Here is a 19,355-nt window from a genome sequence, read left to right as displayed (position 1 = left end):
TTTTTGGCAGTTTTTTTTTTTTTTACTAATCTCTCGTGGACAGCCAAGTAGCTGGGAGATTTTGGTTCTGGGCTGCAGAGATTTATAAGACTCCAGTAAGCCAAACTCAACCTGGCACATAAAGTGCCTTCAGAAAGTATTCAGACCCCTGGACTTTTCCCAAATGTTATGTTACAGCCTTATTCTAATATGGATAAAATCCCCCCCCCCCCCTCCACACACAATACCCCACAATGAAATAATAAAAACAGGTTGTCTCATAGCAAAGGGGCTGAATACTAATGTAAATAAGGTATGTTTTTATTTAATACATTTGCAGTAATTTTTTTAACCTGTTTTCGCTTTGTCATTATGGGGTATTTTGTTAAGATTGAGAAGGAAAAGAAACTATTTTTAGAATAAGACTAACGTAACAATGTGAAAAAAGTCATGGGGTCTGAATACTTTCCGAATGTACTGTACCATCAAAGAAATCCGGCTATTTGTACTTTGTCACTTTCTTTATTCATTTTTTTTGCAAAGGTACAAACAATAGTAAAATTGCATCGCCTGAAATGCGTCAGGTTTGAATACACAGATAGTAGGAAATATAAATAGTCACAAAAATGTGTCCTTCAACAGATGGTACTGTAGCTAGGTGCTAAGACCCAGACTCTTAACACCACAGCTGTATCTCATTGATCAATTAGAACTATGCACTATATAAACAAATGCCTGTTACAGTAAAAAAAATACATTTAAAGCATTAAAAATCTTCAGTCATTCCAAAATCAAACTGGGGGAAAAAAGCACTTTCGCCCCCCCAAAAAATGAGCAGTTGTATACAATTAGCATTAGAAAAATACTTGCTTGATCGCCACGACAGATCATTTTGATGTTGATCAGCATTAACATAGCAAAGCACACTATAGATCTTGTTTGCGCGGTGCTGCAAGAGACTGACTTTCCAGGCGGGGGAGAAAAAAGGAAAAAAAATCCTGGATGGAATTTTAAGGTCTTGAGAAGAAAATGATAGGAATGGTGCTCAATATGACAACATTGTTTGTTGACGTCTTTATTTCATTAGCCTGAGTGAGTGTATAAGAGAGCCAGCTCCCTGTTCTGTGCTGAGCTTGAATCTGAATAATAATATCTTAAAATGGCTACTGGTAATTTATCTAGATTCACGGGCTACAATAGGAGAGACGGGTCTTCATATGAACCATATATAAACCGAGTTGGCTCTTTACACACACAAAAAAATATATAATAATCTTATGTTTCACTATTCTGCCATAATACCTATCAGGCATGCTGCGCAGTAATATTGTAATATGAACCCTAAACCACCATGTATACCAGCCAGACCTGGGTCAAATTAAGGTGCGCTTGATTTAGCTTGGCGTTTGCATTTAATGGGACTATTCCATTGGTTCTACTGTACCAGACAAACTAAATCGAGCACAGTTCAATCATTTAAAAGTATTTGACCCAGGTCTGGAACTAGTAAGTACTGTATGTATTTGTTGTTTTAAAATGAGGCATCACAGTACTCTGTACATTTATCTGACAATAGATTTCTCTAACATTCACTATATGGTGTGGTGAATTAAAACCTGTAGTTTTTAACTCCGTACTTGTATGGTACATAAAATGCAAACATTATCTTTCAATTTGAAATGGTTCATTTTCAATGTTTGGAAAAACGTAGATAACACAAGTGTTTGTGGGTTTTGATCTGGAGAGCACAGATCCTAACCAGGGTGACCAAACAATCCTCTTGAAAATCCAGTCAAAACTATCTGTGGTGTGATGTAACATCCTTAGTGAGTAGCCATTGGGCTAAAATAGCAAGGATCCTGACACAAATCTTACAACTGTAGGTTTTGTTTGAGAATTACGCAACGGATTGGGACAGACTCAAAAGGCACCTCGTCAGGTACATAGCAGGAGTCATTGTAAAAAATGAGTGTGTGCCCGCCTGCCAGCTTCGAGGCTCTCAGCATTGTAAAGCACACAGCTAGTGAATGAGACTAGACTTGATGTGAGAACAATGATGTGGCCAAGTGAAAGAGTAGAGCCAGCAGTGTACCTGTCCAAAGGGGCTGTATGATCAGGGGGCAACGTTGGGGTGGTGTGGGGTTGCTTAGTATCAGATTAGGGGGATAAAGGATAGTGTGGTATGGGAACGTGTGCATGCGTGTGTGTGTGTGTGTATGTATATATGAGTTGGGGTAAAGGGGAAACTTGTCACAAATTTGTATTGGGTCAAGTCCAGAACCCTGGGGGACTCCACTACTTCAGGAGAGCCTTATAGAGCAGTAAGGACCGGGATGTGACCCTCTCCTGCTCCAGGCAGAAGATAAAGTCCCTGAGATTGACTCGCGTGATCCGCTGACGGAGCTGTTGGCGGGAGGAGGCGGCTGTGGAAGAGCCAGCCCCTGAACCCAAAGCAACCTGAGGAGAAAAAGGGACGGCATTACAAAAGTTAGATCGGCTAGTAAGTGATTTAGGGTCGTTTCGATTGACTTAAAATATGTGTTGGCGATATCCAGCCTGTGTGCCAACATCGAGGCTCAAGCAATAGTAATGCAGGCAAGGGGAACAAGCGATGTGGTCTAACCAGAGAAATATCAATTCACTGTCACCTATCCTGTCCCACTCACTATTAACCTTTGACAGCCCAGGCTTGTGCGTGTCACCTAAGTTTCATACAAGGTGTGTGTACAGCTGGAGGGAAGTGGTCCCACCCTTACCGTGCACACTAAATGCCATGCTCTCCATTTTGGGACAACTCCAACAAACTCAAAAGAGACGCAATTACCAATGTGATATCACACAGTGTGGGTTGAGTTGATGCTGCGTGGTGCACACTACTGAAATATCCTGAGGCTTGTTTGATGGGGTGACAAAATTGTACATGTCTTAGTGAACTCCGTGACATTGTGCCCAACTGAATAGCCCTGTAATGTATCCTGGAACGGATAGGCTACAAGCCAGTCAGCGGTTCCTTAACTGGGGCCTGGTGTTGACAATGGGTACATTTCATTATCGGGGCTCAAGGGGAAAAACATTTGGGAACTAGAAAATGTCTTTCATGAAATGGCCATTTTGTGAAACAATGGTGGTTCCTATTATGTAAAATGAGTTTAGTACCATATTCTACTTCTATGTGCAGAGAGCCTGAGGAGGGAGCTGACACTGGAGGATTGGAATAAGGCTCCAGGTTCATACAGGAACACAATCAGAGCATTATACAGCTTAACAGCCTGCAGGTGTGGTAACCTCCTGCACACACGCGCCACACACACACACACACACACACACACACACACATGGGTGTGTACTCCATACTGGCACAATGAATGCCCAACATCACACACCCAGTGGAGACACTCCAATCAAGCGTGATGGGTTGCACGAGATCACCGTTCCGACTCAAATCAGTCAAAGATCCTCTTTTGATATAACTCTGACCGGTCTGATCACACAGGAAACTTGTTCACATTAGGTATGATGGAAGTTGGCCGTGGATAAATAACTTTTCTCTATTGAGAAGAACGCATTACAAATGTTATTTAGTTCTCTGACTTAAAGGCCAAATTCATTCCGATCAGATCCGCCTTATAACAGGATGACAAATATTTCTGATTGAGCTCCTGAAAATCTCAATAAAAAAAATCTGACAGCTGACAAATGCAAATCTTTGTGAATACAGGAATTGCCTTCAAGGTGCATAGTTGAAAAGGGGCGATCGGATTGAATCCCGGCGTGAAATCTCGTCTCCAAGCTTCCTGCTTTGTTACTAATCTGTCCTGAGGTTGACGCCCCAACAGGCCCCTTAACACCCATCTGCAGGAGTGGTCAGGGTGAGACAGACACATCCGCCTGCCACGAACACCTCAGAACGTTTGGGTATGTACCGTGCGTTCGGAAAGTATTCAGACCCCTTGACCACAATTTGTTACGTTACAACCTTATTCTAAAATGGATTAAATCGTTTTCCCCCCGAATCAATCTACACACAATGACAAAGCAAAAACAGATTTTTTTATTTTTTTAGCACATTTATTAAAAATAAAAAATAAATCACATTTACAAGTATTTAGACCCTTTACTCAGTACTTTGTTGAAGCACTTGGCAGCGATTACAGCCTCAAGTCTTCTTGGGTATGACACTACAAGCTTGGCACACCTGTATTTAGGGAGTTTCTACCATTCATCTCTGCAGACCCTCTCAAGCTCTGTCAGGCTGGATGGGGAGCGTCCCTGCACAGGTATTTTCAGGACATTCAGAGACTTGTCCCGAAGTGACTCCTGCGTTGTTTTGGCTGTGTGCTTTAGGTTGTTGTCCTTCTGGAAGGTTCTCTCATCTGCACAGAGGAACTCTGTCAGAGTGACCCTCGTGTTCTTGGTCACCTCCCTGACAAAAGTCCTCCCCCAAATGCTCAGTTTGGCCGGACGGCCAGCTCTAGGAAGAGTCTTGGTGGTTCCAAACTTCTTCCATTTAAGAATGGAGGCCACGGTGTTATTGGGGAACTTCAATGCTGCATACATTTTTCGGTATTCCCCAGATCTGTGCCTCAACACAATCCTATCTCGGAGCGCTATGGACTAATTCCTAATTAGTCCATAGCGCTAATTCCTTCGACCTCATGGCTTGGTTTTTGCTCTGACATGCACTGTCAACTGTGGGACCTTATATAGACAGGTGTGTGCCTTTCCAAATCATGTCCAATCAATTGAATTTACCAGAGGTGGACTCCAATCCAGTTGTCGAAACATCTCAAGTATGATCAATGGAAACAGGGTGCACCTCAATTGAGTCTCATAGCAAAGGGTCTGAATACTTATGTATAAATGGTGTATAAATCAGTTTATTTTTTATTTTTAATACATTTGTTTTCACTTTTTTTTTTAAATGTGGAAAAAGTCAAGGGGCCTGAATTACACTGTATGAGGAAATGCTAACAGAGGAGCCAGGAAACCTTTGTGCATTACTACTCATTACCTACGGTAGAAAATATACATCCCATAGGGGACTTGTTTACTTGCTAATTACCCAACTAACATACGGGTGACTTTCAAAATAAAGTAAACACTTGTAAATGAGAGACAAAGTATATTGAAAGCAGGTGCTTCCACACCGGTGTGGTTCCTTTAGTTAATTAAGCAATTAACATCCCATCATGCTTAGGGCCATGTATAGAAATCCCCAGTTGCCCATTATTTTGGCTACCATGGCTAAAAGAAATCTCAGTGACTTTGAAGGAGAGGTCTTAAAAGGAGCATGGGATGTTTAAAAGGGTTTGTGTGTGTGTGTGTCAGTCACCAGATCTCAACCTAATTAAAACACTTATGGGAGATTCTGGAGTGGTGCCTGAAACAGCGTTTTCCATCACCATCAACAAAACACCAAATTATGGGAATTTCTTGTAGATGAATGGTGTTGCATCCCTCCAATAGAGTTCCAGACACTTGTATAATCTGTGCCAAGGCACATTGAAGCTGTTCTGGCAGCTCGTGGTGGCCCAACGCCCTATTAAAACACTTTGTGTTGGCGTTTCCTTTATTTTTGGCAGTTACCTGTATATCTAACTGCCTGAAGTCCTATACAGTGGCTAGTGAGTTTACACACCCCTTGCACATGTTGCTGCCTTAAAATTGAATCAAACATTAGTATTTTTTTCCTACTCCACATTTTAAAATCAGGAATATTTTCTATAATTTCTTTACTACATTTTAAGGCAGCCACTAGCAACTTTATATCCATTTTACAAACTAGCAAGCAAAGTAGCTGATGAGGGACTAGCTGGGTAGTTCCACAAAATGAGTGCCTTTTGCGTCCCTTTGATATTTTAAGTAGAAATTGTGCACCAATATTGAATTTTAAAAACCTGTTATATTAAGAGAAGTGTCCTTTAATATAGACCACATGGAGAATTCAATTTTTAAAAATGTAACATGAATAATTAACTGCTAAAGTGCCATTTTGACATGTCCCTCTGTGTTTTTGCCATCATTGTAAAGCCCTAGTTATTTTGTTGCATTGACAGTCATTTATGAAGATGATTATTTATTTACATCTGTCCCTCATTTTAAGGTCAACCCTGTTATGTGAACTGAACTTTCATTTTAATATGGTGAAACTTGCTAATTTAAATCTTTTGTTTTCCCAAAAGAAGAAATTGGACATGTAATAGTCAAATCATAGTGTAACAGCAGGTGAACTGGTTCTTTTTGGCCATTAGTGTTTTGTGGTGGAAAACTGAGCGGCTTGAGCATTACAAGTCAACCTTGATACGCATAGACAGGCTAGACACTTGAACAATGTCAATTTTTTGGGAAGCTTGCATTCACTCCCTGTTGCACACAACAAGCTTCCATTCACCCTGCCACAAGGGGAGTTATGTCTGAATAAAATGACAGTCAACCCTGTTACAGTCAACCCTGTTACTTTATTTGCCACTTAATAGGCACTTACTATAGTATTATTTATTTTTTAATCTCTTGAGATGGGAAAACATGTTTTTTATAAAGTTGAACATGTGCTCTTTAGGACATTTGTTTTTACAGAGTTACACTTCTCAAAAGGCACCCAGTATTGTTAGAACGACCCAGCTAACTACCTGGCTAGCTCACCAACTGGCTAACCTACCAACTGACCAACAAGCTTGCTAGCCGTTCAGATGACTTCACCATGGCAAAGTTCATTATTACACCTTCCCCTCCCTAAAATGTTCACTCTAAAGTTTGCATTCCCTCCCTCTCATAATCCCGGGCTCTCACCCCGCACAGAGCCCTTTGTCTGGAATCGCTTTGGGGAGAACTCAGGGCTGGATGTGGGAGGGGGTGATGGGTGTGACCGAGGCACCCATACTGCAGCCGCCCCAGGCTGTGTGTGTCCCCCCCCCCCAGGCTCATTTCTGCAGAGCTGAAATCTATGGCTCCTCTCAGGGGGTGAGAGGAGAGGGGGCTTGGAGGGGGTAGAGTGGTGCAGACACCCACAACAAGCCTAGAGGCCCACGCTGACCCTCTTCACTCAACTCTGGTCACATTCACTCTGCTCTCTGCTGGATAGGGAGAGTGCTGGGGGATGTGCATTGATGACACAGGTGTATGACTGTGAGCAAAGAAGTCCACTTTCTTTTTTTGGCATTACTTCAAAAGCGAGTTCACATTCCCCCCCCCCCCCCCAATAATGTGATGAAGAGTCAGAGGGTGAAAGTCATTGGAAAATTAGGATATCAAACTTAGAATATAAGCACCTTCATACTGCCACATTTTAGGGACCCTTACCTCTGTGCCCGATGTGGAGCTCCCTGGCGAGTCCATCTTGCGTTTCTTGCGGGGACCGATGGCAGCCAGGGCAGTGAGGTTGGCTTCACGCTGCCGGATCTGGGCCTGCTCCGCCTGCTGCATCTAAGAGGGGAAAAGAGAGAGCCACAGACATTTACACCTCTCCTGTCTGATTTACATCCTGAAAAGGATCTATCAGTGGTGGCATAATAGCTGGAATGGAGACAGTTGTCATCTACAACAGAGAGATGTGATACAGAGCGAAGAAGAACAGTAGCTTTATGAAACGGCACCGAGAAAATCATATGGGACAAACCGCTCTAATGGGCCTATTCATTGACTACAACCATTTCATATTATTGAGCTATTATCATCTGCCATGAAAACAAATCCTTCTGCAGCAGGCTAGTGCTACAAACTAAAACAGGTGCCTGCTCCAAAGGGGGAGCCTGGAATCGACAGAAGATATAATTCAAGGCAACGTTGACGTCCTCATTAATGTCAACGTTACTAATGCTAATTGAAAGGGAAGTGCTGCACACACACAGACTGGTGATGTGGTACAGTGAGCTGAGACCTGACCCTGGAGGTTAAGATGGAACAGCGGCCAGAAGCAGGCGAGCGCGTGTGTGACGGGGGCATTGTATCTTCAGATATTATGAGGGCACAAGGCAGAGAGTGGTGCACTGTAAGCCAACATTGCCTCTGGTCAGGTCCCTGTCTGTCTGAGAAATTAAATTGGTAGAGGCAGAACCAGGTTACGCCTCTCTGCACATCCTAGAAACTAGTCTTGATCACATAGGCCAGAGGACTGAAGGGCCCAAGTAGTGCTGGTTTTATTTTCTACCTTGTAGTAGTAATGATTTATTTACAGTTGAAGTCGGAAGTTTACATACACCTTAGCCAAATACATTTAAACTCAGTTTTTCACTATTCCTGACATTTAATCCTAGTAAGAAATTCCCTATCTTAGGTCAGTTAGGATCACCACTTTATTTTAAGAATGTGAAATGTCAGAATAGTAGAGAGAATTATTTATTTCAGCTTTATTCCCAGCTTTATTCCCACATTCCCAGTAGGTCAGAAGTTTACATACACTCAATTAGTTTTTGGTAGCATTGCCTTTAAATTGTTTAACTTGGGTCAAAATTTTGGGTAGCCTTCCACAAGCTTCCCACAATGAGTTGAGTGAATTTTGGCCCATTCCTCCTGACAGAGCTGGTGTAACTAAGTCATGTTTGTAGGCCTCCTTGCTCGCACACGCTTTTTCAGTTCTGCCCACAAATTTTCTATAGGATTGAGGTCAGGGCTTTGTTATGGCCACTCCAATACGTTGACTTTGTTGTTGTTAAGCCATTTTGCCACAACTTTGGAAGTATGCTTGGGGTCATTGTCCATTTGGAAGACCCATTTGCGACCAAGCTTTAACTTCCTGACTGATGTCTTGAGATGTTGCTTCAATATATTCACATAATTTTCCTGCCTCATGATACCATCTATTTTGTGAAGTGCACCAGTCCCTCCTGCAGCAAAGCACCCCCACAACATGATGCTGCCACCCCCGTGCTTCACGGTTGGGATGGTGTTCTTCAGCTTGCAAGCATTCCCCTTTTTCCTCCAAACATAACAATGGTCATTATGGCCAAACACTTCTATTTTTGTTTAATCAGACCAGAGAACATTTCTCCAAAAAGTACAATCTTTGTCCCCATGTGCAGTTGCAAACCGTAGTCTGGCTTTTTTATGGCGGTTTTGGAGCAGTGGCTTCTTCCTTGCTGAGCAGCCTTTCAGGTCATGTCGATATAGGACTGTTTAACTGTGGATATAGATATTTTTCTACCCGTTTCCTCCAGCATCTTCACAAGGTCTTTTGCTGTTGCTGATTTGCACTTTTTGCACCAAAGTACGTTCATCTCTAGGAGACAGAACGCGTATCCTTCCTGAGCGGTATGGCGGCTGCGTGGTCCCATGGTGTTTATACATGCATACTATTGTTTGTACAGATGAACATGGTACCTTCAGGAGTTTGGAAATTGCTCCCAAGGATGAACCAGACTTGTGGAGGTCTATTATTTTTTTTCTGAGGTCCTGGCTGATTTCTTTTTATTTTCCCATGATGTCAAGCAAAGAGGCACTAAGTTTGAAGGTAGGCCTTTAAATACATCCACAGGTACACCTCCAATTGACTCAAATGTCAATTAGCCTATCAGAAGCTTCTAAAGCCATGATGACATTTTCTGTTATTTTCCAAGCTGTTTAAAGGCACAGTCAACTTAGTATATGTAAACTTTTGACCCACTGGAATTGTGATAGTGAATTATAACTGAAATAATCTCTGTCAACAATTGTTGGAAAAATGACTTGTGTCATGCACAAAGTAGATGTCCTAACCGACTTGCCAAAACTATAGTTTTTAACAAGAAATGTGTGGAGTGGTTGAAAAACGAGTTTTAATGACTCCAACCTAAGTGTATGTAAACTTCCAACTTCAACTGTATGTCACAGATTGATTTGACAGAGGCCACCTGGTGTCTCAGGTCTGAGTCAGTCCCTGATTAGGAGAGAATGAAAACCAGTTTTCTATTCTTGACATAGATAATTCATTTGATGATACAGCAGTAGCAATACAAGGATATAACATCTATAGAAGAGACAGAAATGCTTATGGGGAGGTGTTGCTGTATATATATATATATATATTCAGAGCCATATCCCTGTAATGCTTAGAAAAGACATGTCAAGTGTTATTGAAGTGTTGTGGTTGCAGATTCACTTGGCACATCTAAAGCCTTTTCTTTTGGGGTGTTGCTATAGGCCACCAAGTGCTAACAGTCAGAATCTAAATAATGTGTGTGAAATGCTTGATAGCATACGTGATGTAAACAGAGAGGTCTATTTTCTTGGGGACTTGAACCGGTTTTCATCAAGCGGTCTGCTCAAAAGGAAGCTTCTCACTGTAACCAGTGCCTGTTATCTGGTTCAGGTTATTAATCAACCTACCAGAGTGTTTACAAACACTACAGGAACAAGACCATCCACATGTATTGATCACATTTTTACTAATACTGTAGACTTTGTTCTAAAGCTGTATCCGTACCCATTGGATGCAGTGATAACAATATACAGTAGTGGCTATATCCAGGAAAGCCAAAGTTCCAACAGCTGGGCCTAAAAAGGTGTACAATAGATTTTGCTGTGACTCCTAAAAAATATTTGTTGGTCTGATGTGATTAATAAGGAGCATCCAGACGCTGCACTTCATGAATTTATGAAATTGCTTCTTCCAATTCTTAATAAACAAGCACCTGTTAAACTTCTTATGGCTGCAGGGGCAGTATTGAGTAGCTTGGATGAAAGGTGCCCAGAGTAAACGGCCTGCTCCTCAGTCACAGTTGCTAATATATGCATATTATTATTAGTATTGGATAGAAGTTTCTAAAATTGTTTGAATGATGTCTGTGAGTATAACATAACTCATATGGCAGGCAAAAACCTGAGAAGAAATCCAAACAGGAAGTGGGAAATCTGAGGTTGGTCAATTTTCAACCCAGCCCCTATTGAATATATTGATATTGGTTATGTTGCACTTCCTAAGGCTTCCACTAGATGTCAACCGTCTTTAGAAACTTGAATGAGGCTTCTACTGTGAAGTGGAGCCGGATGGGAGCTGTTTGAGTCAGTGGTCTGGCAGAGAGCCAGGTCCTGGTCACGCGCATTTCACATGATAGCGACCTGCGTTCCATGGCTTTTCTACAGACATAGGAATTCTCCGGTTGGAACGTTATTGAAGATTTATGATAACAACATCCTAAAGATTGATTCTATACTTAGTTTGATAAGTTTCTTCAACCTGTAATATAACTTCATATAATAATTAATATAAGTTATAATATAATAAGTTTTCGTCCGACGTTCGGCTGGACCTGCACAAGCGTTTGGATTTGTGTACTAAACGCGCTAACAAAAGTAGCTACTTGGACATAAATAATGGATATTATCAAACAAAACATACATGTATTGTGTAACATTAAGTCCTATGAGTGTCATCTGATGAAGATCATCAAAGGCTAGTGATTCATTTTCTCTATTTGTGCTTTTTGTGACTCCTCTCTTTGGCTGGAAAAATGGCTGAATCTTTGTGAGTTGGTGGTGACCTAACAATAGTTTGTGGTGCTTTTGCTGTAAAGCCTATTTGAAATTGGACACTGTGGTGGGATTAACAACAAGATCACCTTTAAAACGGTATAAGATACATGTATGTTTGAGGAATTTTAATTATGAGATTTCTATTGTTTTGAATTTGGCGCCCTGCACTTTCACTGGCTGTTGTCATATCGATCCCGTTAATGGGATTGCAGCCCTAAGAAGTTATTAAAACACTGACTGTTAGAACTGTTAAGGCTCCATGGATTGATGCAGAATTGAAAAACTGTATGGTTGAAAGAGATGGGGAAACATGTAAAGTGTTGTGTACCGCAGGGCAGCTCTCTAGGCCCTCTTTTCTATTTTTACCAATAACCTGCCACTGGCATAAAAAAAACATGTGTGTCCATGTATGCTGATGATTCAACCATATACGCATCAGCAACCACAGCTAATGAAGTCACTGAAACCCTTAACAAAGAGTTGCAGTCTGTTTTGGAATGGGTGGCCAGTAATAAACTGGTCCTGAACATCTCTAAAATTAAGAACATAGTATTTGGTACAAATCATTCCCTAAGCTCTAGCCCTCAGTTGAATCTGGTAATGAATGGTGTGGCTGTTGAACAAGTTGAGGAGACTAAATTACTTTCTGCTACTTTAGATTGTAAACTGTCATGGTCAAAACATATAGATGCAATGGTTGTAAAGATGGGGAGAGGTCTGGCCGTAATAAAGAGATGCTCTGCTTTTTTGACACCACTACAAGAAGCAAGTTCTGCAGGCTCTAGCTTTGTCTACTCTTGATTATTGTCCAGTCGTGTGGTCCAGTGTGGCAAGGAAAGACCTAGTTAAGCTGCAGCTGGCCCAGAACAGAGCGGCACGTTTTGCTCTTAATTGTAATCAGAGGGCTGATATAAATACTATGCATTGCTGGTCTCTTTTGGCAAAGAATTGAGGAGAGACTGACGGCGTCACTTCTTTTTTTATAAGAAACACTAATGTGTTAAAAATCCCAAATTGTTTGCATAGTCTACTTACACACAGCTCTGACACACACACACTTATCCCACCAGACATGCCACCAGCAGTCTTTTCACAGTCCCCAAATCCAGAACAAATTCAAGAAAGCGTGCAGTATTATATAGACCCCTAACTGCATGGAACTTCCTTCCATCTCATATTGCTCAAATAAACAGATAAAGCAACACAACGCCTCTCCCCTATTTGACCTAGATAGTTTGTGTGTATGCATTGATATGTAGGCTGTGTGTGCCTTTAAAAATAATGTAGGTAGTTCTGTCTTTGAGCTGTTCTTGTCTAATGATGTTCTGTATTATGTTTCATGTTTGGTGTGGACCCCAGGAAGAGTAGCTGCTGCTTTTGCAACAGCTAATTGGGATCCTAATAAAATACCAAACATCAAACCAGGTGTGGCCAACCCTCCTCCTGGGGAGCAACTTGGCTTTACATGCCTTTGTTCAAGCCCATCACTAACAAAAATGATCACGCTAAACAAAAGACTGATTAGGTGACTTCTACGGTACTACAGCAACATGTCCTGACTTGGGCTCCCCTTTCCTGATTTTTATGGATGATGCCCCCAAGGCACAGAGCCCCCTCTGGGTCGATGTGGCAAAACACTGTCCAAACAGAGTGTGCCCCAAGGCAGAGCTATAATATGGGGAAAGCTAGCCTCAAATATGGGCATGGTTGGGGTGGGGGGGTCTATATGGACTATATAGAAAATGTTTGTATTTTGGTGGAAGGTTTTTGGATGCCAGTCTGTAGCTGTCTGACAATGGACTATATATATAAATTGTGTGTATTTTGGGATATTGTACATCGATAATGATACTGAGTGTCAACTGCTTTGATGTGTTGGTATGTGGATGGAAACAAAAATGAAGCACTAACCTCTTTAGCTTTCGCCTTCAACCGAGCTTGCTCTGGGTCCTCCTGCCTGGCGCGACTCTATATTTGAGAGAAACACGGGTTAGAAGGAGAGACAGAGGGGGAGAGAGAGAGAGAGAGAGAGACAGGGGAGGTGGATACCTTGTCATGAGAGGAAGAGCTTCAAGTTCCTCGGTGTCCGCATTACTAAGGACCTATAAAATGGTCCAAATACAACAAAGACAGTTGTGAAGAGGGCACGACAACCCCTCTTCCCCCTGAAAAAAAAACGTACGGCCCAGGACCTCACTGGGGCAGAGCTCCCGGCCATCCAAATCCTCTATACCAGGCGGTGTCAGAAGGCGGCAGAAAATTGTCAAAGACTCAAGCCACCCAAGTCAGAGACTTTTCTCTCTGGTACCGCACGGCAAGCGGTACCGGAGAGCCAAGTCTGGGACCAAAAGGCTACTGAACAGCTTTTACCCCCAAGCCATAAGACTGCTGAAGAGTTAATCAAATTGCTACTCTGACTATATGCATTGACCCCCCCTTTTTAACTTGCACAGGCTCTTGCACAGGCTCTATGCACACTCACACATACTACAACACACACGCATATTGACGCCAAACACAGAGTGCTGCTATTCTGTATATTATCTATTCTGATTGCCGAGTCACTTTTACCACTACCTAGATGTACATATCTCAATTACCTCGTACCCCTGCACATTGACTCGGTCCCAGTACTCCTTGTATATAGCTTGGTTATTGCTATATTGTGTTACTATTTTTATCTAGCACATTTTTCTCACTTTTAAATGTTTTACTTTTTAACCCTGCATTCTTGGTAAGCAAAGCATTGCACTGTAAAGTCTACACCTGTTGTATTCGGCGCATGTGTCAAATAAGATTAGAATCTATTTTTTTAGCTTGTAGGGCTGGGCCCAATAACTATATAACTGCGTAACCAATGGTTATGGACGAAGACCGACAAGAAGATAAAATATTGTCTTTAGGAACCAACAGCTGACCTAAGACAGGACGGCCACGGGCATTATTTGCGGTTGAGTCCGTTTCTGCGGTAACATTAACAGCGTGAAGAAACGTTGTTGCGCCTTGCTGAAACAAGCAAATGAGTCTCCGGTTCTCGGCCAGTGGTTCAAACCTCTCCTCGGGGACCCCCAGCCGTTCCATGCATTTGATCTATTACAGAGCCGGCACACCTGATTCAACTTGTCAACTAAAATCACCAAGCCCTTGACTAGTTGAATCAGGTGAGCTAGTTCAGAGCAACAACAAACAATTGTGAAACGTCTGGGGGGGTCCACGAGGAGAGGTTTGAGAACCACTGGCCCGAGGCAACACCCCCACAATGCAGAAGCAGCACACGTAGAAATAGAAAGGGTGTGGAACCTCTAACCCTGGCAATTGGACTGGTAAACTCATGGGTACACTCGTAATAGATGCGGTAAAGAGGTCAATGGAAATGACATGGAAATGCGTGGGGGAAAGATCATGAATATCATTGCCCCCCCTGCAAAATATTCCTACATTTAGGCTATTGTTCATACAGTTGAAGTCGGAAGTTTACATACACTTAGGTTGGAGTCATTAAAACTTGTTTTTCAACCACTCCACAAATTTCTTGTTAACAAACTATAGTTTTGGCAAGTCGGTTAGGTCATCTACTTTGTGCATGACACAAGTAACAATTGTTGACAGATTATTTCACTTATATTTCACTATATCACAATTCCAATGGGTCAAAAGTTTACATAAACTAAGTTGAATGTGCCTTTAAACAGCTTGGAAAATTCCAGAAAACGATGTCATGGCTTTAGAAGCTTCTAATTGACATCATTTGAGTCAATTGGAGGTATTTCAAGGCCTACTTTCAAACTCAGTGCCTCTTTGCTTGACATCATCATTGGAAAATAAAAATAAATCAGACAAGACCTCAGAAGAAAAATTGTTGACCTCCACAAGTCTGGTTCATCCTTGGGAGCAATTTCCAAATGCCTGAAGGTACCACATTCATCTGTACAAACAATAGTACGCAAGTACAAACGCCATGGGACCACGCAGCACTCATACCGCTCAGGAAATAAAAACGCGTTCTGTCTCCTAGAGATGAATGTACTTTGGTGAAAAGTGCAAATCAATTCCAGAACAACAGCAAAGGACCTTGTGAAGATGCTGGAAGAAACAGGTACAAAAGTATATATCCACAGTAAAACCAGGCCTATATCGACATAACCTGAAAGGCCGCTCAGCAAGGAAGAAGCCACTGCTCCAAAACCGCCATAAAAAAAGCCAGACTACGGTTTGCAACTGCACATGGGGACAAAGATCGCACTTTTTGGAGAAATGTCCTCTGGTCTGGTGAAAAATAAAACTGTTTGGCCATAATGACCATCGTTATGTTGGGAGGAAAAGGGGGAGGCTTGCAAGCCGAAAAACACCATTCCAACCGTGAAGCACAGGGGTGGCAGCAGCATGTTGTGTGGGAACTATGCTACAGGAGGGACTGGTGCACTTCACAAAATAGATGGCATCATGAGGCAAGAAAATTATGTGAATATGATGAAGCAACATCTCAAGACGTCAGTCAGGAAGTTAAAGCTTAGTCGCAAATGGGTCTTGCAAATGGACAATGATCCCAAGCATACTTCCAAAGTTGTGGCAAAATGGCTTAAGGACAACCAAGTCAAGGTATTGGAGTGGCCATCACAAAACTGACTCAGTTACACCAGCTATGTCAGGAGGAATGGGCCAAAATTCACCCAACTTATTGTGGGAAGCTTGTGGAAGGCTACCCTAAAAGTTTGATCCAAGTTAAACAATTTAAAGGCAATGCTTTCAAAGCAACTTCTGACCCACTGGGAATGTGATGAAAGAAATCAAAGCTGAAATAAATCACTCTACTATTATTCTGACATTTCGCATTCTTAAAATAAAGTGGTGATCCTAACTGACCTAAGGCAATTAATTTTTATTTGGATTAAATGTCAGGAATTGTGAAAAACTGAGTTTAAATGTATTTGGCTAAGGTGTATGTGAACTTCCGACTTGCATTTCACACTATGTTGAGTTCGGAGTAGAAAATGCTTGTATGGATGTCAACCCCAATATATGTTCATGCCATAGTCACCAATCAACAGTTAACAACGACTGACTACAAGCACCAATTTCTGTGTGCTAGCTATGCATACAGAAATGGCTTATAAGATTGGGAGTTTGCATTTAGCAGTCACTTCTTCTAAACTTGGAAAGGTACAACTTCAGCGGCAGGAAAGTAATCGGGGGGCGCAAAATAATTATAATAAATTGTACTCTGCAAATTGAACACAACTAAGCCCAAAAAGAGATTGTATCTGAAAATAATAATTTCATACCTTGATGATTACATTGACACGCGATCACATCTTTTTTTTTTTTTTGTGTGGCAATACTTGGGAACAGATTTCCTAAATAAAAACAAATTTTTTGCTTTTTTTTACCAAAAGTCTATTGCTATTTGAACGGTTATTAATGAGACCGCGTCATTTAGCTAGCCAATTACCGTCATCCAAAATTCCATTACAGTCACAGCCACAGATCATAGCACCAATGTGGGCTGTAGAACACTGTTATAGTATATTACAGTTATTGTTCTGAACTACTGATAAAGATTATGCATCTGGTGTGGGAAGAGAAGTATTGGTTTTTCACTTTTAGTCAATTATATACTGAACAAAACTATTTAAAAAACGCAATGTTGGTCCCATGTTTCAATAGCTGAAATAAAATTTAAAAATTGGGTGCACAAATTTCTTTACATCCCTGTTAATGCGCATTTCCAAGATAATCCATCCACCTTACAGGTGTGACACAGAACCTGATTAAACAGCATGATCAATGTCTCAAGTTGAGGGAGCGTGCAATTGGCATTCTGACTACAGGAATGTCCACCAGATGCTGTTGGCAGATAATTGAATGTTCATTTCTCTACTATAAGCCGCCTCCAACATAATTGCATGAATTTTTGCAGTACGTCCAACCAACCTCACAATCGCAGACCACGTTTTTTTTTTCCCTGCGGGATCGTCTGAGACCATTTACCTGGATAGCTGATGAAACTGTGGGTTTGCACAACCAAATAGTTTCTGCACAAACCATCCCAGGGAAGCTCATCTGCGTGTTCATCGTCCTCACCAGGTTCTTGACCTTACTGCAGATGGGCATTGTAACCGACTTCAATGGGTAAATTCCCACCGTCGATGGCCACTTGCACTTTGGAGAAGTGTGCTCGTAACAGATGAATCCAGGTTTCAACTGTACCGGGTAGATGGCAAGCAGCGTGTACGGCGTTGTGTGGGCGAGCGGTCTGCTGATGTCAAAGTTGTGAACAGAAAGCTCCATGTTGGTGTTGGCGTTATGGTATGGGCAGGCATAGGCTACAGACAACAAACACAATTGCATTTTACTGCTGGCAATTTGAATGCACAGAGATACCGTGGCGAGATCCTGAGGCCCGTTGTCGTGCCAATCATCCGCCGCCATCACACGTTTTCAGCGTGATAATGTACGACCCCACATGTCATAAGGATCTGTACACAATTCCTGGAAGCTGAAAGTGTCCCAGTTCTTCCATGGCCTGCGTTACTCACCAGCAGAGTATGTGAGTGTAGTTGAGCGGTCGGAAATCCCGCTCACCGCTCATGGAGCGGTGCTTGTGCACCTCTCCGGAGCTCTGCGTCCTTTCCAAGTGCTCTGCTAAAAACCGCTACCTGCTCACATGAAAAAAAAAAAAAAAAAACGCAGCTCCAAATTCATTCCATTCATCAAAATCACAATTTCACCAATATCCATCTATTTTTGGACCTACCATTTGGTTTGAAGCGTTGAAACCAAACCATATGATTTGAATGAAAAGTATTTGAATAAAACATGAAAAGATGTAAGAAGTGCTCGTCATTTCAAATAGGCTACATGGCTACATCGTATTAAAACAGCATATAAACACTCTAAATAGGGTCAAGAGCTAGACAGGGAGCCAATTATTTCAATGTTATAGCCTACAAAGAAATACATTGAAGCATTTGCGAGTGCAACACACTCGGAGACATTAAGTCGGAGACATTAAGCGCTCAGCATTTAAACATCTAATTGAAATCAAATCATTATTAGTCTATAAATTGCACATATAGGCTGTGATTTACTTAGAATTAAATACAAATTAAACACACAAAAAAAGCCTTATTAGGCTCAGTCTACAGTGCCTTTGAATTCATTTCTAGAAAGACGAGTTTGGCCAGAGTCTGTGGCTTCAGGCTCATGTGATTGTTCCTAGAGAGCAGGTCAGCAGCGGAGAATATCCTCTCTGCTCTTGCAGAGCCACTGGGGACGCTTAACAACCCCTTTGGCCACTCTTGACAGGCATGCAGAGTTGTAAGCATAAAAGGTTTTTAAGCAAAATAACCCAATGAAAACAGAAAGCTCATTGAAAGTTGGAATATGCCAGGTCTATTGGGCCAAAATCAATTGTATAGATAATAGAAATTAAAAAATAAAAGGAAACTTAAGTGATCAGATTTTTTGTTTATAAATACTTTGCTACAATCACAATTAGCCACACACCTCGTTCCTTTCTTTTAGCATATGCATCTTTTCAGATTCCACAATATGATTCTTTAGTTATGGACCTTACATCATTGCACTCACTATACTACTCTTAGTCCTCATCTTTGTAAGTCACTTTGATTTGGCACCTGTGCATTTGATCAGTTTCTTTACGAAAATATTTAGCAAACTCTCCATGAGAGTAGCCATAGCAGCACACAAGTAGTCGACAGAGTAGCCTACACATGAGTGCTGGGCCTGGCATGCCCTGAACTCGTGAAGTGAGCGCTACTGGCAAGAAGGCAGCTGATGCTCCAGCCTTCGGGAATCTCGCTCCGCGCTCCAGTCAAATTGGGCACGCTCTGCTCCTCGCGCCGCTCACCAGACGTCACCCACTGAGCGTGTTTGGGATGCTCTGGGTCGACGTATATGACAGCCTGTTC

The 19,355-nt window shown here is 41.8% G+C and overlaps 1 protein-coding gene across 3 annotated transcripts in view; it reads right to left on the bottom strand.

Moving 5' to 3' along the window:
- Positions 1–481: 481 nt before the first annotated feature.
- Positions 482–19,355, bottom strand: part of LOC139408055 (transcription initiation factor TFIID subunit 4-like) — a 32,115-nt gene continuing 13,241 nt past the window's right edge. For all 3 annotated transcript variants that reach the window (XR_011634144.1, XM_071151879.1, XM_071151883.1), the window contains exons 13-15: positions 13,336–13,392; positions 7,279–7,401; positions 482–2,436 (exon numbers count right to left, since the gene is read on the bottom strand). Coding sequence is in view for 2 of the 3 variants with exons in the window: in XM_071151879.1 (XP_071007980.1) it covers positions 2,275–2,436; positions 7,279–7,401; positions 13,336–13,392 (342 nt within the window). In the remaining variant the exon portion in view is untranslated. The remainder of the gene's footprint in view (positions 2,437–7,278; positions 7,402–13,335; positions 13,393–19,355) is intronic.

The sequence above is a fragment of the Oncorhynchus clarkii genome, chromosome 1, assembly GCF_045791955.1.
Source record: "Oncorhynchus clarkii lewisi isolate Uvic-CL-2024 chromosome 1, UVic_Ocla_1.0, whole genome shotgun sequence".
Classification (NCBI taxonomy): domain Eukaryota; kingdom Metazoa; phylum Chordata; class Actinopteri; order Salmoniformes; family Salmonidae; genus Oncorhynchus; species Oncorhynchus clarkii.
Note: the sequence above shows the minus strand (reverse complement) of the source record. Positions and strands in the feature narration are given on the sequence as shown.